The sequence below is a fragment of the Bos mutus genome, chromosome 10 (assembly GCF_027580195.1).
Source record: "Bos mutus isolate GX-2022 chromosome 10, NWIPB_WYAK_1.1, whole genome shotgun sequence".
Taxonomy (NCBI): Eukaryota; Metazoa; Chordata; class Mammalia; order Artiodactyla; family Bovidae; genus Bos; species Bos mutus.
Window position 1 is genome coordinate 18,800,543 of NC_091626.1, and position 18,517 is coordinate 18,819,059.

The 18,517-nt window shown below is 36.4% G+C and overlaps 1 protein-coding gene across 2 annotated transcripts in view; it reads left to right on the forward strand.

Moving 5' to 3' along the window:
- Window positions 1-18,517, forward strand: part of ARIH1 (ariadne RBR E3 ubiquitin protein ligase 1) — a 103,696-nt gene that overhangs the window by 22,587 nt on the left and 62,592 nt on the right. The window contains exon 2 of one of the 2 annotated variants that reach the window (XM_070377398.1): window positions 7,091-7,158. The exons of the other annotated variant lie outside the window; for it this stretch is intronic. Within the exon in view, the coding sequence (XP_070233499.1) occupies window positions 7,091-7,158 (68 nt within the window). The remainder of the gene's footprint in view (window positions 1-7,090; window positions 7,159-18,517) is intronic. 2 annotated transcript variants of the gene reach the window in all.

Below are 18,517 nucleotides of genomic sequence, written 5' to 3' on the forward strand. Positions count from 1 at the left end.
TTTTAGGAAATGCTGAATGTCTCCTTTTTTTCTGAGTGGTCATCCTGTTCAATTTTATGACAGTGTCAAAAATGTTCATACTTGGTCTGTTTATGGCCTGAGAAAGTACACCGTATCTTTACCAATCTTGATAGGCAGTAGGAATGGGACAGGAAATGGTGCTTATGAGGAACCTACTAAGCCTAGGGCTTCTTGAGCCTAGAGGGTTCCATTAACTAGGTTACCAGAGGATGCAGATTAGGATAAAAGATTCTTAGCCTGATAGATCAGACTTCTCATAATTTGACCTTTATCTACTTTATCCATCATTTCTTCACACTCATCTTGACACAACAAAATAATAGTCCCTGTGAAATGATAGTCCCTGTGAAATTCTCCTTTGTGACTTTGTCTTTTTTCCTTTCAGATGATTTTCCCCTAATAAACTCATTAATACTTCAAGACTCACCTTAAACATCATTTCATCTTTGAATCTTTCCCTTTGAGTGGGTCTCAGAATTTTGTATATATAATACTATTATTTAAAAAATAATTTGTTATTCTCTTGCTAATGGATTTTGAAAATCCTGATCAGTGTTACCTTTGGTATTCTCATTGACTCCCACATTTCCTGCAACATGGCTAATAAACATGGATTTGAAGAGTCAAAATTAAATGTGAATGAGTTTTATTATTGATAAAAAAATAAGTCTTGGTACTACTCCTGTGTTTTTCCTTTATGAATGGTTCACATTCCTCTTCTGTTGACTTCATCAAATTAAATCTTCTCTCATTCTCTAATATATTTTCCATTTTTTTTGTTTTGAACCAGTTGTTAAGGGAATATTAGTCATCACAACAGTTCTCTGAAGTAGATGGTATTTTTACTATTTTATGGATAAGGAAACTGAGACTTAGAGGAATTAAGTAGCTTGCCCAGGCTTTCATGGGGTCGAAACTCAGTATTTTAGATCATTAAATAGAAATAAAACATATATGACTGCTCTTGTCTTATGTGTTGGGTATTTTCTGTTTGTCTCTCCAGATCTGCTCTTTGTCTTTCCAACTCTGTATGCCCCAGGAGACTAACTTGTATAGTCAGTGGACTGTTTTATGACTTTAGTGCTGTTGCTTATGAATCCAAATAAATAATAAACCAGTGTGCGGATAGAGGCAGAAGTCTACTATGTACCCCATTTAAACTTTGCATCTTACATATGTACCATCTTCAAGAAAATTTCAAGCCAAAATTGGTATTTACTACTTTCCATTCCAATTTAAGCATTTAAGCATTAAAAACAAAGTTTTTTTAATGCTTAATGTTAAAACAAAGTTTTAACATTAAAAATTGATGTATGTTGTAGAATGCACACATGTATAATGTAAAATTTGTGATTTATATATGGAATGACAAACTGAGGCCAGTAGTCCTCAAAGTCTGCGTTCCCCTGACAGACACATTAAAGAGGTTCTAGGTGAATAGCGTGGTGAAATTGTTGTCAATGCACTAGATAACAAATGCTTCATATATTTAAAGGGATATTAGCTGATTTGACTTATTTTGTTCAAAAATGAGAAAATGTTTCTTTTGTGAAGTTCTTAGAGGACCGTATTACTGATAACACACCATTTAAAGTTAAATCTATATTTTTCAACCTTCTGTTCTTATAAAACAAAAACTTAGAGTGAGCCTCATTGTTATTTGCTGCTGCTGCTGCTGCTAAGTCGCTTCACTCGTGCCCGACTCTGTGCGACCCCATAGACGGCAGTCCACCAGTCTCCCCGGTCCCTGGGATTCTCCAGACAAGAACACTGGAGTGGGTTGCTATTTCCTTCCCCAATGCATGAAAGTGAAAAGTGAAAGTGAAGTCGCTCAGTTGTATCTGACTCTTAGCGACCCAATGGACTGCAGCCTACCAGGCTCCTCCGTCCATGGGATTTTCCAGGCAAGAGGACTGGAGTGGGGTGCCATTGCCTTCTCCGCATTGTTATTTAATATGAAAGTAATGCTCCTTTGAAAAGAAAATATGTATGTGTATGTATATATAATTTTACTTACCAGTCTGACTTTTTAAATATAATCATTACATTTCATTGGCCCTAAACATTTTGTTTGTTTTGTATTAATATAATCATCTCAACTCACATTGCATTAATATAGTTATCCTGGGTCCTCAGAATATATGAGTATCTGTAGCTTGATTTATAATATGTATTCCACTCAACTATAAAGCCGAAAGGGTGAGAATAGCACTTTAAAATTTATAAAAATCCTGTAGTCATCCTTAGGAATGAAAGTGTAATAAATAAACAGTAGTTAAAGAATGAAGGATGATAATAAACTTGTCAACTATTTGATATCAAAGTCAACACAATTTTTGATTCATGTAGAGTAAGGTTAATAGGAATGAAAAAGATCTTAAAGATCTTATGCTGGCCAGCAACTTACCAAGTGTACTGTCTCCCTGTTAAGTGGTCCCTGAGCCTGTTCTTAAATGTCTACCATGACTTAAACCCCCACAGCTGTTCTAGAAGTAAGTGCATTTCATATTTGAACAGCTCTGATATTGAATTTTTCCATATGTTAATATCTGTTTATTTGTAGCTTTTTTCTTGAACCTACCTGATTCTAACCCTTCCTCATGATAGCCTTTCTGTAATTTTTAAAGAGTTATTTAACATATTGGAAATTACCAATGCATTAAACTATATCTAGGCTAATATTTGTGTGTGTGTGCAGAATCTAGAATAAAGCTTCTACTTTACTTTTTAAAAAAATTTTATTTATGTTTTAATTGAAGGATAAATGCTTTACAGAATTTTGTTGTTTTCTGTCAAACCTCAGCATGAATCAGCCGTAGGTATACATGTATCCCCTCCCTTTTGAACCCCCTCCCATCTCTCTCCCCATCCCACTTCTCTAGGTTGATACAGAGCCCCTGCTTGAGTTTCCTGAGCCATACAGCAAATTCCTATTGGGTATCTATTTTACAGATGGTAAAATAAGTTTCCATATTACTCTTTGCATATATCTCACCCTCTCCTCTCCTCTCTCCATGTCTGTAAGTCTGTTCTCTATGTCTGTTTCCCGTTTGCTACCCTGTAAACAGATTGTTCAGTACCATTTTTCTAGATTCCATATATATGCCTTAGAGTATGGTATTTATCTTTCTCTTGCTGACTTCACTCTGTATAATAGATTCTAGGTTCATCCACCTCATTAGAACTGATTCAGCTGTGTTCCTTTTTATGACTGAGTAATATTCCATTGCGTATATGTACCACAACTTCTTTATCCATTCATCTGTCAATGGACATCTAGGTTGCTTCCATGTTCTAGCTGTTGTAAAGAGTACTGCAGTGAACAGTGGGATGCATGGGTCTTTTTCAATTTTGGTTTCCTCGGGGTATATGCCTAGGAGAGGGATTGCTGGGTCATATGGTGGTTTTATTCCTCGTTTTTTAAGGAATCTCCATATCATCTTCCATAGTGGCTGTATCAATTTACATTCCCACGAACAGTGCAAGAGCATTTCTTTTTCTCCACACCCTCTCCAGCATGTATTGTTTGTAGACTTTTTGATGAGGCCCTTCTGACCGGTGTGAGGTGATATCTCATTGTAGTTTTGATTTGCATTTCTCTGATAATGAGCGATGTTGAGCATCTTTTCATGTGTTTGTTAGCCATCTGTATGTCTTCTTTGGAGAGATGTCTGTTTAGATCTTTTCCCCACTTTTTAATTGGGTTGTTTGTTTTTCTGGTATTGAGTTGTATGAGCTGCTTATATATTTTGGGAATTAATCCTTTGTCAGTTGTTTCATTTGCTATTATTTTCTCCAATTCTGAGGATTGTCTTTTCACCTTGCTTATAGTTCGCTTTGCTGTGCCTCACTTTTTATGGATTGTTAAAGATTGTTATGAACTGGTATTTTGGATTCAGACTTGTCTGTGTTTGCTCAAAGTTACAGAAAGTAGGATACTGATGCAGCACTTACGCATCCTGTTCTGTTAAATAAATGCCAGGCAAAGCAGAAGCAGATGTTTCTTCATACCCTCATTGCAGACATTGGCAAGTTTTGCATAATAAGTGAATAGCTAACTCATCCTGCTGTTACTCTTTTATTGATAGTCACTGTTGATGTTATATATTCTTTTTTTTTTATTCTTGCCTTTAAGGGAAAAGAAGCAAAATCTCATTCAGAAAAATGAAGCAGCCATACTTAGGTTTAGAACAGAGACATCAGTTTGCATTTTGACCTGTTCAGTGACTGTCTTCCAGCAAAGAATAGACAATTCTTCAAAATTATACACATTTTGCTAATTAGAAATCCCTTGGAGAATCTCACTGCCATTCATTTTCAACTAGCATCAGTTATTTTGGGAAAGTGTGTCTGGATATTTCAACTCTTGTTTAAACAGAATGTGGCCTTCCCTCATGGCTCAGTGGTAAAGAATCCTCTTGCCAATGCAGGAGACGTGGATTTGATCCCTGAGTCAGGAAGATCTCCTGGAGAAGGAAATGGCAACCCACTCCAACATTCTTGCTTGGAAAATCCCATGGACAGAGGAGTCTGGTGGGCTGCAGTCCATGGGGTCACAAAAGAGTCAGACATAACTGAGCAACTAAATGACAACTACTATGGTATTTCCTCTGACTCTGCATTTATATAAATAAAAGCAGTTGTTGGACAGTATTAACTGGTTGACTCTGATTAAAATGTTTTCTACTGCCTTTTTTTACGCTTCTGAATCAGTTTAAGTGAAGACTATTACGAAATTGTGATGGAAATTTCTTATCTTTGTTAATCAGGCTTTTCTTCATTCTGTGTAACCAAAGCAAAATACAGAAATAAGTTGCATACTGGGGCCAATATGACTGAACTGTATAGCCTCTGATAAAAAAAATTTTTTTTTAACAGCTTTAGTATTCTAAGACTGTTGATATATTTGTTAAGGATTAGACTGTCATCTTTTTGTTTGTGCATATATTTTCTTGGCTCAAAATTCAAAAAGTACAAAAGATAAAAAAGAAAATTTCCTGCCTTAATATCTTAACTACCTGATTCCCTCCCTCAGAGCTAATCACTACTCTTATTATCTTTATTCTTAGTACTTTTCTCTTAGAAATAGAACCCCCACAATTCTCCTAACCTGATTTTTATCCTCCTTTTAAGATCCTAAATATGATTATTTTATGGATTCCAAAAATAATGCTTCGGTTTAATTGAGAACAGTATATAAGTTGAGTACTTGATTGATTTTTACCTAATATTTTCTTAGCTACACTGTTCTGGGGGACTACAGATACTGGACAGTTGTTTAAGGTGGTTTGTATAAATAAATTATAATACAGTGACATGTCCAGCAGTAGAATTACAGGAATCAAAAAGGAATGTTTAGTGCTATTTTCTGGAAAGTACCGACAGGTAGAAGTGGGTCTGAAGCTGGGTTTTGAAAAATGAATAGTAACTTAGTTAGGCAAATGGGATTGGAGATGGAATTCCAGACAGAGGAGCAAGAGCAATAGAATGTACAAAAGGTAGAAGCTGTTAATGGTCTAAATTGTTGAATGAACAATTAGGATTGGGAAGTAGTGTGGTCAGAGCTGGACCTAGACAGGTTATGCATTTTGTGAAAGGTTTTAGCATAGTGCTAAATGAGATGGGGCCAGTTGAAACAACTGTAAACTCTTAATATAGGATTAGTGTTGAGAAGTACCACTTTGTTGGCAGTATAGGGAGTAAATGAGAACAGGGTGACATTAGGAAGCAGGGAGAGTAATGAGAAATGTATTATAATCTGGGCAAGAAATACACGATGAGGTTGTGAAAGCAGGAATGGAGAGGTAGGAGAGGTATTCAGGTATTAGGAGGTAGCATCAGTGAGAATTGAATTATTTTATTAGGAGACAAAATAGTTTAGTGGTTAAGACTTTGACATTGTATAGAACTTAGTTCCAGCTATTTTTTTTTAACCTTTTATCAGCTGTGTGACTTTATATCAATTATACAATTTTAATCAGTTTCTTTTGCTCATCTATTATAATGTAGTTGAAGCTTTAAGCAGTCTGCATTTCACTTTCTGAATTAATAGTTCCTTTCCATTCTCCCAGTAAAGCAGGCTTATTTGATGTTCATGGCAAGCTCTCAGCTTGTTAATCTTCCTAGATAAGTAAAACTAAATGAGGAAATTAACCAGTTGCATAGGACTCATCATACTATATGATGCCATTTATATGAAGTGTCCAGAATAGGCAAGTCCTTGGAGACAAAAAACAGGCTGGATGGGGAAAGAGGAAAACAGGGAGTGACTGCTAGTGAGTATGGGGTTTGTTTTGGGGGTGATGAAATGTTCTAAAATTGATGGTTAACACATCTATGTGTCACAACTCTGAATGTAATCAAAACCACTGAATCACATACTTTGAATTTTATGGTGTATGGATTTGAGGTAACAGGAAAACTCCACATCGCTTTAAAAAATACTGTTGATAGTTTTGTTTGTAAGTGTTTTACTTTATCTTAGAAATTGGCCTAAATGGCACTAACACATTGTTTTAAGCCACCCAAGTAATCTAGATGTGGTGTGAGCAAACATTTTTACATAGTCACGAAAGTACACAATAATAAAATGCTGAAATATGACTTTCATTCAATGATTCCCACTAATAAACTCGAATCACACAGGCCTTGGCACTACATTAGAAATTGTGTGTAATAATTGCCATTTTAATATTTCATAGAAAGTCTTTGGATGTGATAGCTTCTTGTGTGTTAAAGAGCAACCTCTATTTGAAGAAATTGTGTGGTGTGATTACAGAAATACCTGCTATATTGGTAACTGCTGATGGTATTAAAAATACTGATTATTTTGCCTTTGGCAATGGTACTATTTCTACTTGAAAGGGAATACTATGGAAGTCAAGAATAGTTTATGTAGTATGTGTATGGGAGAGTTGCAGATATGAAGTTTAGGTATTTACTATAGAATGCAGGCATGTTTTCTGGTTCCTCCCTCTCCTGTATATACTTTGATTTTAATTTTTAATCAAGTCTGTCTATCTGGCCTTTGCCGCTGTGGCCCATTGATCTGTCCATCTGTCTGTTACAGTGCATATTGGGTACTTCCAGACGTATGAATTCAGTGATGCAAAGGACAGGAGGGCTGCAGCAGCAAAGGTAGGACAGAATCATTCCAAAGACAAGTTATTAAAGGATTATTAACATATGTATATGTGAGCACATATTGATAGCAGCATCTAGTATTTTAAGGGCATACAATTTATCCTATAAATCGATATGGAAAGCCTGGTCTGACATGACAAATTTGACATATCTGTTTATAAAGGGCACAGTTTTACTGTTTTTTAAGCCAGAAGTTTACTTGGTATTCAGGCAACAAAGTAAATTGATGTTTGCCACTATCTTTTTAAAAATGATGAATAATAGAAATGATTAAATGGAAGATATTTATGATGCTTGCTTAATTCATGAACCTGGTTGATTTTCAGAATCTATGACAACAGAAAATCCCATTTGTAAAACTGGGAGAAGAAGCAGGAAAAATAGATTGATCTGGCCATGCATATATATTTATGTATTAATGTTATATATCTGATCCTATTTTGATGAAAATAATTAAATCCTGGTGGTTCTTTTAACTTATGTAAGGAACCTTAAGGATTTTTACTTAAATATTGGTACCATTTACTCATATTTGTATCCGTTTACTTGCTAAATGATCACATTTGTAATAGCTCTTCCTGGCTTTTTTTGGGTAAATGTTGGATTAAAATGAGAGAGCAACAGCACTTTTATACTTAATCCTAAGAGGTAAATCACAGCCAAGTTATAAGAACTTAGGCAGTACAGTGCAAACATTTGAAGAAAAAGACGTGAAAGGCTTATATATTGTGTAATATGGTAAAGTGTTGGATTGCTTATTTATTACTCTAGTATTGGTTGTAAAGTGAGATTTTATAGGGATAACTGAATGATACAGATATTTGCATCATTTTCTTTGCTGTTGTGCTTCCAAAAGACAGGGGTGGTTTTTCTAGCAGGTAATTATAGTGTTTCTCAAGGCTTCCTGAGTGAAAAGGCAGATAAAAGTTGGCATTTGGATTTCAGTGAAGATTACGAGATGTTCAAAATGACTTTAAAATGAAGATCTTAGATATCGGTAGCGTAAATTCTGGCCCCAAAAGTTAATAGTTATAATAAACTCTCTATGCTATATTGAAGAGATCTAGTATACTGTCACTTGAATGTGAAAATGTATTTTGAAGTGCCGTTTCTTGGTGTACTGTAGTAGAGAGAGATCTTTAATCAGTAGTGTTGAGGTGTTTCGGTGTATTTTAAGATCTTCCCCACACACACCAGGATTTTTTGATCTTAGAAACCTTTTTGGTTAACTTTTTAAAATTTTCATACCTTCTTTCAAATGTTTTTTAGGTATTTCGTGGTGTAAAATAAATCACAAATTATTATCTTTTTGTGTGGCATGAATATTAGTCATGAATCTATAGTTTCTTCAGAATTGTCAGACCTAGTAGTCCAACTCACTATAAAGAAAAATAGTTCTGAATTTCAGAGACCTAAGTATGTTCTAATGTTGACTGCCACTATTGCCATTTCAAAAGTAACTTCTGCTTTTTGGTTTTCACTTTTTTAAAAATGTATGTTGGTAGCACCTTTACAAAATCTAGTTAATCTATGTCTTTATGAAAAGGAATTCTTAGTAAGGGGGTGAAGAGGAAACTGTTGAACTGTATCTAAATCATTGCTAAGATTTGATTTTTTTAAAGTTGTGCTTGTTTATGCTTTTGTCAATAAACTTTAATCTACAACTGACAACTGTTAAGAATCCTAAAATTTTCATTAGTCTGATAAAATATTATTTGGTTGTTTTAACATTTTTTTTGAATTGCCATTTCATGTCCTTTGTGCCTTTTCTTATTGAGTTCTTAATAGGATAGTTTTTGTAGTTCTTTTCTCCCATCTGTAATTTGTGGTTTAAAGTAATACATATGATGACAGATAAAAAACTAAGATAAAATTATATAAAAATGATTTCAGAGAGGGTGCCTGTAAGAGTGCTGAATCTTCAGCTTTCACAAGGAATGTGGTAATATCTAAAATGGAAAGATAGTAACTATATGAGCATAAGCATATTATTTAGGATAAATTTAAAAACAAGGAGAAACAGCTAAAAGAATTGTAAATGGTTGCCTCAAAGGATTGGAAATAAATAGCATCTGGGATATGGCCAAGATGGTTGTTAAGCTTTGAGGTTACCATTACCTTCTAAAACTGTGTACATACTCTAAAAAAAAATCAAGTGATTCAATGCAGTCCCATCATTAAAGGTCCACATTTAGTGATACTTCATTCTTTAAAATCCTCTCTGCAGATATATGTAAAAATGTTCTTAGTCCAAGCCTTCATGAAGGAAGATTCCAGTTGTATGTATCACATGGTTCTTATTTAATTCTTAACCGTTGAGCTGTGCATTTTGAGGATAATTAGCAAGAGAATGTACTGGAGATGTACATGACCTGTTACAGCTTACTTGTAAAACTTGCTTTAAATGATACAAGAGTATATATTATATATTTTTGTCTATTTTAGGATCATTTGCATTTATGATCTTTAAAGACATTTACAATCTCTTTATTTTCAAGTAAAATTTTTCATAAAAAAGCATTTGTAAGATGCTTTAAAAATTTGCTTAAAACTTTCACAACTCAAAGTATAAGCCCTATGATTTTCAAATAATCGCACATCTAAAATATTCTACAAAATTTTGTGTACCATATATACATGTATAGGTTATGAATAAGAAGTAATCAGTCAGTTGCTAATCAAAATCCTATCACTTACCAATAGCTGTTTTGAGTTGCTGTGTTGGGAACAGAAGGATATGGGTTAAAAGAAATCGCTTAAAGCACTAGGTCAGATACTATTTAAAAAAAACAAAACAGTAGTAGCCGGGAATGTGCATGTGTGTGTTTTTCTAAGTGCCTCCACATGGAGAAATAACTACATACAAGACTGCTTAATGAGAACCTACTGTGTAGCACGGAGAACTCCACCCAGTGCTCTGTAGTGATCTAAATGAGAAGAAAATCCAAAAGAGGACGGATATGTGTATATGTATGGCTGATTCACTTTGCTGTATAGCAGAAATTGACACAGCAGAGTAAAGCAACTATACAGCAATTTGAAAAACCAAGACTTAACAATATTCAGTTTGCGTTGTAGAACTAATTTTTGTGTGCCATCTTTAGATAGTTTGAAGATGGCTGTTAGTGTGAGAAGTGACAGTGCATTGAAGTCACTCAGATGTTTTGTTTCTGTGTTTGGTGGAACACTTTTAGTATGTGCCACGTAGGTATGTGGAATGCTAATACTTTGGGCTTGACCATTGGAATCCAGAGGAGAGAATATGAGTAGATGACTCAGGGTTGCTAAACAATCTTAATTATTTCTCACAGTTTCAGAGCTATGAAAAAAATATTAACATAGGATAAGGTGGTTTATATATAATCTTCATTTGTGGTTTAGATTAGCTCCATTATGCCAAGATAGTTTGGAATTGGAGTTACCTGGTTCTTGGCCTTGCCTTTTAGATTTTTTCCCCCTTGTAATGAGAATTTTTAAGATCTGTTCTCCTAGCAGCTTTCAGATATACAATATGAAATTAACTGCAGTCATCATGTTGTACATTATATCCCTGTGATTTATTTCATTTTTTGAAAACTTCATTCTTTTATTTTTGGTGTCGATGGGTCTTCGTAAGTGTGTGCAAGCTTCCTCTAGTTGGGGTGAGCAGGCTCAGAAGTTGTGGCTCCTGGGCTTAGTTGCTCTGCTGCATGTGGAATCTTCCTGGACCAGAGATTGAATTCATGTCCCCTGCACTGCCAGATGGATTCTTATCCACTGTACCACCAGGGAAATCCTAGTTTTTTCCCTGCTCCTAATGGCAGTTAGGAGACTGAGGTCCACCAAAATCTTGTTTGAATGGGGCCTCATGTAGTGGTGAAGATTTAAAAGAGTTAAAAGATCTAAAAAGTTTTAAAAGATTTAAAAGAGTTAAAAGATTTAAAAGATTGTTGTGTAACTTGGCTATTGTTCAGCTACATGTGAAACTAGATAGTGCTATTTAAAGTCATGAATTTGTTTTTCTGTTGTAAAAGAGAAGTTTTACATATTGTTTCTACTGTTCATGTAAATAATATCCCTTCCACCCAACCCGTTTGGTTTGCATTTGGATTTTTACAGAAAAATTTAAGTGATTATACACAGTTTAGTATCCTTCCATTTATAGAAACATTTGTCTTATTCTGACTAAACTCTTGACATTCTCTAGAGGTGAAATCTTTGACTCTTCAAATTTGAGATGACGTAGAAGTAATTCCCTTCATAAAATGCCTATACAAGGGCAAGTGAAGAAGAGCAAATTTCAAATTTGAAATGTTATTGATGGGTGGTTGGCTGGGTGCATTCAGTAACAACTTTTGGTACATCAAGATTAAGTTTATAGTTCAGATGCTTACCTCAGAAAACTTTCAAGTAAAGTATCATGGATCTACAGAATTAAAATAGTTAGTCAAAACTTGTTAGTGTTAAATTTTTTAAAAATAATATCAAAGGGTAGTGAGTAGAGTATGAACTTCTTACTGAAATAATCTCCAGGAAGCACTTCAGTGGAAAAGTATCTCAAGAACACTACCCTCAACATTCCTGCACACCCCCCGCCTTTTTTTTACCTTCCTTCTCCTGATAGTTGCTTAGAAGTAAATATTCAAAATTGGAAACTTTGAGGATTAGTGTTGTAAATTTTTTTCCTATTTATATAGTGTTTAAGCCATCTGAGAATTCTGTGATGGTCTTCCTCATCCTCCTAATCTCCGTAATTAGGAGGATGGAGTAGAAAGCCAAAAACTTTATTTCTAAGACTGTTTTGCATTTAGGGTTTTTTAGATGTGAAATAGTTGCTGCCAGTTATTTAATAGGTACATATTTGAGAGGTGTGAAGGAAGTTCATCTTTCTTCCCTTTTCTGCCCCCCATTCCTACCTGCTGCTTTTTTCTGGGTTGTGAAAATTTGATATTTTTCTGCAGTAGCAGAAATGCAGCATCGCATTATCCATTCTTCACCTTTCTATGTTATCAAGAGGCATTTGTAGCAGAGGCGGTAGGGAGGCTCTTGTGTGCATCCCCTTGTTTCATGGTTATCTGGAGGCAGTTGTTGTGGTGATTCTTTGATCCCTTGGATCACAGTTAGCTGCCATTCTTGAATTTAGTAGCTCTATTGGTAGCTCAGTCAATAAAGAATCTGCCTGCAATGCTGGAAACCCAGCTTCAATCCCTGGGTTTGGAAGATCCCTTGGAGAAGGACATGGCAAGCCATTCCAGTATCCTTGCTTGGAGAATCTATGGACTCAGGAGCCTGGTGGGCTACAGTCTGTAGGGTCCCAAAGAGTCAGACAGCAGTGAAGCAACTGAGCACACACGTGCACGTTGCTGGCTTAAGGGCAGAGAGTCCCTTGTGCTTCAGTTGTCTCGTGTTCTGGTGTCATTCTTGGAGACGGTCATAGCCTTACAGCCCCATTCTTCCAGTCCTTGCAACTATTAAGTACCCATTTGCTCTTATTAACTCTCCCTTTCCTCAAAATACCTAGTGCTTTCTCTTCTGGCACCTAACCCTGATTGATGAAAGTCAAGAGTGTCTTTTGGTGACAGGATCCTACTCTTTAATTTTGTATATCGTACAGTGTGAGCTTTTGATACCTAGAGAATTTATTGTATGTATTTATTGTATGTCATTAACTGTTAATTGTATTGCAGTCTTTTATTGACTCTTGGTATAAAGTTCTCAGCATTCTTACATACTTTTAAAGGGAAGATGTTTATACCTGAATTATACATGATAATTTCTTAGAAGGAAATCAGGTATTTAATTAAATCTGAGAATTTGGAAATGAAACTTTTTACGGTTAGTGTGACCAGCTCAGAATGTTGCTTCCTTACATAGTTTGTACCAGTGCTTCTCAAATTTTAATGTGCATACAGTGTGGATTGGGATTTAGGATTCTGCATTCCTAACTAATTCTTGGGTGATTATGATTTTGTGGGACGCATTTTTGAAGTACTGGGTTGGCCAAAAAATTTGGATTGGTTCTGTAAATTAAGGGACATGTTATCACCCTATTCCTAAACCAGTCCCTGGGGATATAATTCTTAGGGATAGTTTTCTAAACTTTTAAAATTGCACATTCAGTATGTCATAGAAATTTACTTAAAAAAAAAAAAAACCCACAAAAATGGAATATTGTGCATTGCTCAGAAACTTGCTTTTTTCAGTCAGTGGTATCTCAGTAATATCCTTCCATTATAGTGTTCACAGGTCTATTTTGTTTTTTAAATTGCTGCATAATATTTTAAGTATGGATATAGCATAATTTATAGGCAGTCTTTTGGGAGAATGTAGGTTATCTTTGCTTTATTGCTGTTACAAATAACGTGCATGTCTACTTTCTTATTCTTACCCTTTTACACTTGAAGATTTCTTTTGGGTAGGTTCCTAAAAGTAAAATTTCTAGATGCATTTTAAGTTTTGATCAGTTCTGCTAAACTGTTGTTACAGAGGTTTTAAGAGAGTTGTCATGTCACTAACATGTTGTGGGCCGTTTCCCCACATCTTTGTTTCCAAATATTATAATTTTTTTTTTAAGATCTTGGCCATTGTGCTAAATTAAAAACAGCCTGTACCTATATTACGGAGAAGGCGATGGCACCCCACTCCAGTACTCTTGCCTGGAAAATCCCATGGACGGAGGAGCCTGGTGGGCTGCAGTCTATGGGATCGCAGAGTTGGACACGACTGAGCGACTTCACTTTCACTTTCCACTTTCATGCATTGGAGAAGGAAATGGCAACCCACTCCAGTGTTCTTGCCTGGAGAATCCCAGGGACGGGGGAGCCTGGTGGGCTGCCGTCTATGGGGTCGCACAGAGTCAGACACGACTGAAGCGACTTAGCAGCAGCAGCAGCAGCAGCAGTACCTGTATTAAGGAGATCAAATATTTCCTTTTGGGCCAGTTATATTCTTTGAATTCATAAACTGCCTATTTTTGTTGGATTATTTGTCTTTTATGGACATACATGTTTATTTACCTTTTATTGTAGGTGTTGCAAATATTTCTATACAGAAGTTTTTGTACTTTATGGCTTTTGGGTTCCTATATTGCTTTAAAAGGCACATTAATAGCTTGTAAAAATTTAAATTGGCAGTAGCTGTCTTAAGGACATCTGACTCTTTGCTACCTCATGGACTGTAGCCTACCAGGCTCCTCAGTCCATGGGATTTTTCAGTCAAGAGTACTGGAGTGGGTTGCCATTTCTTTCTCCAGGGGATCTTCCCGACCCAGGGATCGAACCCAGGTCTACTGCATCGCAGGCAGACGCTTCACCGTTTGAGCCACCCGGGAAGCCCTCTTAAGGAGGTCAGATTAAGGTGAATAGAAACATAGAAGCATGAGCCCATTCTCGTGTAGGAAAATTGTCAGACTGAGTTTTGAAATGGAATCTACAACCTGTTCTATTTTAGATCAAATTTTGAGAGAAAGCTAGCCTTTGTGGGGTCTTTTCTGTGTATGATAATTGGGTTATTATTTTTTTTAATTTTTTTGTTGTTTCATCTTAGACTGCTGTTTTATATTATAAAACCCTTTCATCTAATATTTAGCTTTCCCCTAAAATAAGGATTATCTATTGAGACTTTTCAAAAATAGTTGCTTCTCCATAGTACTAATCCTAGGAATGTCATTCAATAGCTTGGTTGATCTGCCAGGAGATTCTGTCATACTCTAGAGTGTGGGCATGTCTGCATGTATGCATACATCTAGAACTGTGGTTCTCCACCTTGGCTGCATGTTGGAATGCCAGGAAGCTTTCAGTAAATGGTAATGCCAAGATTTTTCCCTTTTGTACCCAGTCCCCTCCTCCACCTCTCCTCCCTTACTTTGCTTCTGATGTATTTAGCCTTGGATGTGGCTTGCACATCAGTTTTTTAAAGTGCTTCATATTCTAATGGACTACCATAGTTGAGGACCATTTGATCAAAGAATAGAGGATGATAGTGCATAAAGTCAGCTGGGACAGTTGTCATATGAGACCCACTTTTTAAAGATCCAGAAATGGAACTTTGGACATACTTTTAAAGCAAGCGCTACTGCTATAACTGTAGAATGTAATTTTCTTCAAATTACTGAAACACTAAGCCACTGTGTTCATATGGGACACAGTGTTCATAAGTTCATACACTTCAGAGCCCTCATAGTGGGAAATTGTTCAGGGTATTAATCCCTAATTCTGGCTGCATACTACTCTTGTCTGGGGGAACTGCAGGTTATATTATAGTTGGATGAAAAGTACACGTATCCATTTCCCATTCCAGACAGTTGAAACCACATTGCTGGTGCTCAAGTCATGTATTGATATTTTTACATTTCCAGAGGAGATCCTAATATGTAGCCAGAATGGGGAAACCATTGTTTTAGAGCTTGTAACTAGAGATCATGTGAAATTTTGGATTGCCTTATTGTCCTAAAGGTTAAGTATATTGCTGCAAGTATTAATTTTCTAATTATGGTGATTTTGCTCATTAACTGATTTTGTTTGGCTTGTTTGTATCTTCTTATTTTTTTTTAAGAAACACCAATAAAAATTGGTGCTTTTGAACTGTGGTGTTGGAGAAGACTCTTGAGAGTCCCTTGGACAGCAAGGAGGTCCAACCAGTTCACCCTAAAAGAGATCAGTCCTGAGTATTCATTGGAAGGACTGATGTTGAAGCTGAAACTCTAATACTTTGGCCACCTGATGCGAAGAGCTGACTCATTTGAAAAGACCCTGATGCTGGGAAAGATTGAAGGCAGGAGGAGAGGGGGACGACAGAGGATGAGATGGTTGGGTGGCATCACTGACACAATGGACATGAGCTTGGGTAAACTCCGGGAGTTGGTGAGGGACAGGGAGGCCTGGTGTGCTGCAGTCCATGGGGTCGCAAAGAGTTGGACACGACTGAGGGAGTGAACTGAACTGAGTGACCACCAAGTCTATCCACGTTGCTGCAAATGTCAAAAATTCATTCCTTTTGTGCCTGAGTAATATTCCATTGCATGTATATACACCACATCTGCATCCATTCTTCTGTTGATGGATGCTTAGGTTGCTTCCATATCTTGCCAGTTTCACACACTGCTACTGTGACCATTGCAGTGCATGTATGTTTTTGAATTAGTGGGTATAAAAATACCCAGGAGTGTGATTGATGGGTTGTAAGGTATCATTGCACTTTTAATAGTCAGAATTCCATTATGGGTACTCTAGTACAAGTTAATTACTTTTATAATTTATTTATATTTTAAATTTATATTTGAATTTGCATACACTAAATTTATACTTTTCAGTTCAGTCTCTCAGTCCTGTCCAACTCTTTGGGACCCCATGGATTGTAGCAGTCCTGGCTTCCCTGTCCATCACCATCAAGTTGGTGATGCCATCCAGCTGTCTCATCCTCTGTCATTCCCTTCTCCTGCCCTCAATCTTTCCCAGCATCAGGGTCTTTTCCAATGAGTCAGTTCTTCACAACAGGTGGCCAAAGTATTGGAGGTTTAGCTTCAGTCCTTCCAATGAATATTCAGGACTGATTTCCTTTAGGATTGACTGATTTGTTCTCCTTGAAGTCCAAAGGACTCTAAAGAGTCTTCTCCAACACCACAGTTCAAAAGCATCAATTCTTAGGCACTCAGCTTTCTTTATGGTCCAACTCTCACATCTGTACATGACTACCAGAAAAACCATAGCTTTGACTAGAGGGACATTTGTTGGTAAAGTAATGTCTCTGCTTTTTAATATGCTGTCCAGGTTGGTCATAACTTTTCTTCCAAGGAGCAAGCTTCTTTTAATTTCATGGCTGCAGTCACCATCTGCAGTGATTTTGGAGCCCAAGAAAATAAAGTCTCACTGTTTGCATTGTTTCCCATCAATTTGCCAGAAAATGATGGGACCAGATGCCATGGTCTTAGTTTTTTTGAATGTTGAGTTTTAAGCCAGCTTTTTCACTCTCATCTTTCACTTTCAGCAAGAGGCTCTTAGTTTCTCTTAGCTTTCTGCCATAAGGGTGGTATCATCTGGATATCTGAGGTTATTGATATAAGACAATGTACATCCTTGACGTACTCCTTTCTCAGTTTGGAACCAGTCCATTGTCCCATGTCCGGTTCTAATTCTTGCTTCTTGAGCTGCATACAGATTTTTCAGGAGGCAAGTAGAGTGGTCTGGTATTCCCATCTCTTAAAGAAATTTCCAGTTTGTTGTAATCCACGCAGTTAAAGGCTTTGGCATAGTCACTTTTAGATATATAATTCCATGAGTTTTGACAAATGCCTAGAGAATATAAATTCCATCTCAGCCAGCTTATAGAACAGTTCCATTATTACCCTCTAAAAGGCTCCATTCTTATATCCTGTTTGTCCAAATCATACCACCCCCCAACCGCTGGCAACTAGAAGATTTGTATACCATCTCTGTATTTTGCCTTTTCTACCTTGTCATAAAAATGGAATCTTGCAATAATGTGTAGCCATTTGAGTATAGCTCCTTTCACTTAGAATTTGCATTTGAGATTCATCTGTACTGTTGTAACAATAGTTCTTTGTTGATGAGTAGTATTCCATCCAGTGGATGTACCACCATTTGTTTATACATTCCCTAGTTGTAAAACGTTTAGGGTGTTCTCAGTTTTTACCAGGTATGAATAAAGCTATTATATACGTGTGTGTGTGTGTGTGTGTTTGTATGTATATATATAAATCTGGAGAGGAAATGGCAACCCACTCCAATACTTGCCTGGAAAATCCCATGGACAGAGGGGCCTCGCAGGCTGTAGACTGTGGGTCGCATAGGGTTGGACACGACTGAGCGACTGTCACACACACACACAGACATCTTCATACAGGATTTTGGGTGAACATACGTTTTTGTTTCACTTGGGTAAATTCCCAATAGTCAGATTTTGGGGTTAAATATTATGTTTAGCTTTATAAGAAACTGAAACTTTTCCTGGTGGGCTGTATTTTTGGCTGTGCTGGGTCTTAGTTGCAGCATGCAGGATTTTCTAGTTGCGGCATGTGAATGAACTCGTAGTTGTTGCATGTGGGATCTAGTTCCCTCATCAGGGATTGGACCTGGGTCCCCTGCATTAGGAGTGCAGAGTCTTAGCCACTGGACCAGCAGAGCAGTCCCTTGTTTAGCCCTTGCTTGCATTCCGTTCATGTTTACTACAGCTTTTGGTTTCATTTATTTTCTCTTGTTTTTCTGTCTTCAGTTTTATTGACTTCTTTTTATTAATTCTTCTGCTTGTGTGAGGTGTAGTTTGTGCTTTAAAAAAAAATTTTTATCTTTCTTCATTTCTAATGTAAGCATTTAACACAATGAATTTCTTCCTAAACAGCATTAGCTACATTTCACAA